A 5,248-nucleotide genomic window follows, 5' to 3' on the forward strand; every position below is an offset into this window, starting at 1 on the left:
ACAACCCTATAGGATTACCATTCTCATCTGTACAGGTGGAGAAAGGTGGAGTGATTTTCCCAAGATCGTGTCTTCATGGGAGAACCAGAGCTTGAATCCAATGCTTCATAGCTTCAAAGTCTGTGCTCTTTCCATCAATCTCCTCTGTTTATTATTCTACGGAGTAGCCTGACTTGGTCAGACTCTTCGTACATGGATTAGTTAATTAATCAGTTAATTAGTGAAGGTGTTCAGTTGCATGCATAAACTTTGCTGACTTGGTGTCACTCTTGGGAGAATGGAATAGAGCCAGGAGTGAATGCCCGATGGAAATGAGCTAGGGCTGGCAGGGATCGGGGCTCCTGTACCCGTTAGCGACGGGGTCCCAGGCAAAGGTGGCCACCAGGAGGAAGGCCTGCCAAGACGCCCACCCTTAAATCCCTGGAACCTGTGAGGGTATTACCCTATGTGGGGAAAGGGACAGGATTGTAAACACGATCAAGACTATGACATTTGAGATGAGACTACCCTGGATTATCCTGATGGGCCCAATCTCACCATATGAGCTCTTAAAAGTGAAAGACCTTTCCCGGCTGTGGTTGGAGGGAGAGCTGTCAAGAGAGAAGAAGGATCAGAGACGTGCAATGTGAGAAGGATCTGGCTTTGGAACTGGAGGAAGGGGCCATGAGCCAAGGAATGGGAAAGCCACAAGCAGCTGGAAAAGGGTGAGAAGACGGATTCTCCCTCGGAGCCTCCAGAAAGGATTGCAGCTCTGCTGACACCTCGAATTTAACCTCATGAGATCCGGGTTGCTCTTCCCCTGAGCGGCTTGAGGTGACCTCTGGAGATGGTTCGCTACTCGCTGGACCCAGAAAACCCTACAAAATCACGCAAGTCGAGAGGTCCAAATCTTTGTGTTCACTTTAAGAACATGCGTGAAACTGCACGGGCCATCAAGGGTATGCATATCCGAAGAGCCACCAAGTATCTGAAAGATGTCCCTTTGCAGAAGCAGTGTGTGCCATTCCATCGCTACAATGGTGGAGTTGTCAGGTGTGCGCAGGCCAAACAGTGGGGCTGGACACAGGGTCGGTGGCCCAAGAAGAGTGCTAAATTTTTACTACACATGCTTAAAAATGCGGAGAGTAATGCTGAACTTAAGGGTTTAGATGTAGATTCTCTGGTCACTGAGCACATCCAGGTGGTCAAAGCCCCCAAGATGCGACATAGAACCTATAGGGTTCATGGCCGGATTAATCCATACATGAGCTCTCCCTGCCACATCGAGATGATTCTTACTGAAAAAGAGCAGATTGTTCCTAAACCAGAAGAGGAGGTTACACAGAAGAAAAAGATATCCCAGAAGAAACTGAAGAAACAAAAACTTATGGCCCGGTAGTAAATTCTGCATAGAATAAATGCCAAAAATAAAAATTAAAAAAAAATAAAAAGAGCCGGGTCAGACTTTTTGATCTACAAAATGATAAAATAATAGAATTTATGTCCTGTAAGCTACCGAGGTTGTGGCACTTTCTAACGGCCACAAGAGAAAACACATACGGCCCCTTATATCAGGCCTCAGAGCCTCTGCACTCTCCTTGGCAATAGGAGGACCACAGACACTGCACCCTTGCCTGGTTGTAGGGATCACGGGAGTCTGAGTGTGGAAGTTATCTGACACGGAGCCGGGCACACCGTAGGCGCATAGGGACTGCTACTTAAACCGCAGTTTGAACCATGAGAGGATGAGACAGACGCTGAGCCTTTCTGGAACAGGTGCCCATGAGGACATGGACAGCAAGCTCTAGAGGAGCCCAGAGAAGCTGGGAGGGCTCAATGGACAGGCTGGTCAGAGAAGGTCCCTCAGAGGGGGTGAGATGGAGACACAAGCTGCAGGGACATCGCAGGAGGACTGTCCTGCGGCTTGGAAGACTGTTCAAATCTGTGTTAAATCCGAGTATTAGAGCTAAGGTCTCCCACATGTGGGGTGGGTGGCACTGGGTCAGCAGTGGGAGTCAGGCATCACTGCCTTTGGGTCCTCACCAAGCTACTTACCTTCTCTGAAAAGTCTTTAAAAATAAGGAGAGCAGCACCTACCATAGGATAAAATCAGGTGAGCTGTTGATGATGGATGTGCTTCAGGGGCAGGACTGCAAGGTGCATGAGCCAATCACAGTTATTTTTTTCCCCATTTGCTCATGGACAGGCATCTTGCACCGCCGTGACCAGCATCAGCAGTGTTCATGAGGTCGTTTGATTTGGGATCATTTTTCCCACCGGCTGGCTGTCCTCTGCTCTCCGGAAATGGGAATGCCTGCCCACTTCCTGCCATTCCCATGCCTCTGTCTAGGGACCCACTTCCTCCCCGGGTGCCTGTGCAATCAGAGAAGGGTCACTCATTTTTTTCTGCACCTCACAGAGTGAAGTTTGTTCCTTCCTTGCACCTCTCACTTGCCATGCGACCTAAGGAAAAGGACTTTTCCCCCACCCGGGCCTTGTTTCTTTGTCAGCAAAATAAAGATATTCCTGTGGACCCTTTTCAAACTCTAAGACCTGGTGAGGCTGTGTGTTTCCACAAAAACAAAAACTGAACTAAACTAAAAAAAAACAAAACAAAACAAAACAAAAACAAAACAAAACAAAACAACCCAAAACTAAACTAAACTTAAAAAAAAAAAAAAACTAAACTAAAAGCAAAAACACAGACATCACTGTTGTAAGACTAGAATGATCAGGGCTAAACTGTACTTGCTAGAAGCTGGACACAGTTCACCTAATTGTTCATGTAATCCTCACAAGAATTCTAAAAGGTTGGTGCTGTTCTTATTCGCAGGCATGGAGAGGTAAGGTGTCTTGTCTCAGACCCCAAGCATGCGCCAGGTGTGACTGGGCTTCGCCCTCAGGGGTTCTCCTGCACGGGCCGTGCTAGAAACCAAGAGCCTTGGACCACTTCCATTCTCTTCTCCACTGTTTTGGGGTCATCATGAATCACTACCTAGATCTGGTCATGTCTTCCTTACACCCCATCTTTTCTTGTCTGGTTTTTCCTAGTATAGTTAGATTATATTTTACTGTCCCCCAGAAATTTGGGGCTAATCAAGAAGAATGTTCTGAGATGTTTAATAACCGAGTCTTCGTGCTGTTGGATAATATGTGAACCTTACCTTCTAAATAATGGATATTTATTGGGCCCCTACTGTATATAGAGATCCGTTCCAAGGATTTTATGTATTTTAAGTTCTCACATCCACCCTATTGAGGTAGGTCCTCTTATCATCCACATTTTCCAGATGAGGAAATGAAAGCACAGAGCATGGGTAGAGTGGCTTATGTCACACAGAGAGTGAGGGGCACTGCTGGGATCCAGACCCAGGCTGTCTGGCCGCAGACACCAGGCTCTTACCCACTTCACTTTATTTAGTCTTTCTCAAGCTCACCTCCTCTGGAAAGGAATTCTATAGTCTGTTTTTAGAAATTCTGTAATAATAGGATTATATAAAATGAAACAAGCTTGCTTTACTTCTGGATTCCTCACAGTCTTAAATAACCAGGATCTTTAAAGGCAGGACAGAGCAAGTATACTTGTTAAACTCTTAATTATGAGGACTCTTTACTTCTGGTGGATCAGCTCAAGGCCCATAGTTTGTGAAAATCAGCTCAGGAGGCATTGCAGATGGTTTTTTGGGGGAGGAGTCAAGTTCTACATTCTCAGTAGCCCTCCCTATTCAGTTTCTCCCCAAATATTCCATCTTCACTCCACCTCACTGACTTTGTAGTGCACCTGACATGTGTTCTGGGAAAAACAAACTTATGTATTGAGTCTCTGAAAATTAAAGTGCACTTTCAATGTTCCATGTTGGTAATTTGCCAATTAAAGAGTCTTTTTTTTTTTTTAAGTAAATGATTTCTGGTAAAGTAAATCATTACTCCTAACTGATTTATACTCTTGGTAAACCTGGATTTTTATGAAATAAGTTGTAAAGCAAGGCACATTTGGCCTTCCCTGTGGATGGGAGGAAAAAGTTGAATGGGGAGAGAAGGACAGAAGAGGGTGTGGAAGCCATAAGAGTCAAAGCTGTGGTTTTCCCCAAAAGTTGCACAAGATAATAATATGACTTCTGTTTTTCATCTACTCTGGATGACAACTGGGGAATCCGGCAACTGGGGAATCTTGCTTGAGAGGACACAGCTAGTTAAGTTGAAGGGCAGTCTAATTGTTAAATCTTAGAAGGTCTGGTTGTCTAACCTGTTGGTCTTTCTTCGAAGCACCTGCTGACGTCTCGTCAACATGCTTCCACTCTGGGACTCAAGAGTTTCTCTTCACACTGCCATTTTGTTAACTTCCACATTCAATTCCATTCTGTCCGTAGTTGCCGAGCACCCACTAAGGCTTGCTATGAGCCAGGCACTAGGGGTTTAGTACCCCTTTAATCCACACATGAACTCCAGGCCCTGGAGATAGAAAGTTGACCAAAGCATCATCTCTGCTTTGGAGGAGAACTTATTAAACCAATAAGCCAAAGACACAGCCCATTATAACTTTTGGCAGAACCCAAGGGTCAACAGAGATGGCCAAACAGAAGTTTGAGAGATCATAGCTAGGTGGTGTGGGGGGGGGGGCGGATTCTGGAAAGTTCTCTTGATGGAGCAGCGGTGCAGCTGGACTTTGAAAGACAAATAGGTTGTAGCTACACAGAGAAGTTGGTGGGAAAGAACTTCTCAGGGAGACAGCAGCTTAAACATGGAGAAGAATTCGTCCAGGGGGTGTTATTAGCTTGCCAGCAGCAAATGGCACTGGATTTGAGTTCTTTTGTTGTTTCTATGACAACTGCTGACCGCTCACCTGTCAGATGCCCCCCAGTGCTGAGGGGAGGGGGGGGGATGATGGAAAGCTTTCCTGATGGTTTTTGCAGGGACCAGATAAGTTATTTCACTCTTGGTATACCCGTATGTTTTCATCAGCAGAATGGGCATAAAGTTATCACCTCGTGAGGTTAATTTAAGGTAAAGATGAAGAGGAAACGATGTGCGCAAAGCTTTGGAACTGTGGATGGCACCTAATAACTGCTCAATAAAAATAATAGAATTTATTATTATTATCGAATGCTTGAATATTTCCACAAATAGCTTTACCATGAGATTTCTAGGGGCAAGCACATTTAATTACTTCTGTCTCTGCAGCATTTATCAGTTTGTGAGCTGGGGATAATGTCTTCCAGATAACTTGAACGGTTGAATGAAGAAATATGAGAAAAATACCCCTTTTCCT

The 5,248-nt window shown here is 45.2% G+C and overlaps 1 protein-coding gene across 1 annotated transcript; it reads left to right on the forward strand.

The window, feature by feature from the left end:
- The first annotated feature begins 292 nt into the window (after positions 1-292).
- LOC112662105 (60S ribosomal protein L17-like) lies at positions 293-1,415 on the forward strand. The gene has a single exon (XM_035712727.2). The coding sequence runs from the start codon at positions 827-829 to the stop codon at positions 1,376-1,378; it is 552 nt and encodes a 183-aa protein (XP_035568620.1). The 5' UTR covers positions 293-826; the 3' UTR covers positions 1,379-1,415.
- The last annotated feature ends 3,833 nt before the right edge of the window (positions 1,416-5,248 follow it).

This window comes from Canis lupus, chromosome 13 (assembly GCF_003254725.2).
Source record: "Canis lupus dingo isolate Sandy chromosome 13, ASM325472v2, whole genome shotgun sequence".
In the NCBI taxonomy this organism is placed as follows: domain Eukaryota; kingdom Metazoa; phylum Chordata; class Mammalia; order Carnivora; family Canidae; genus Canis; species Canis lupus.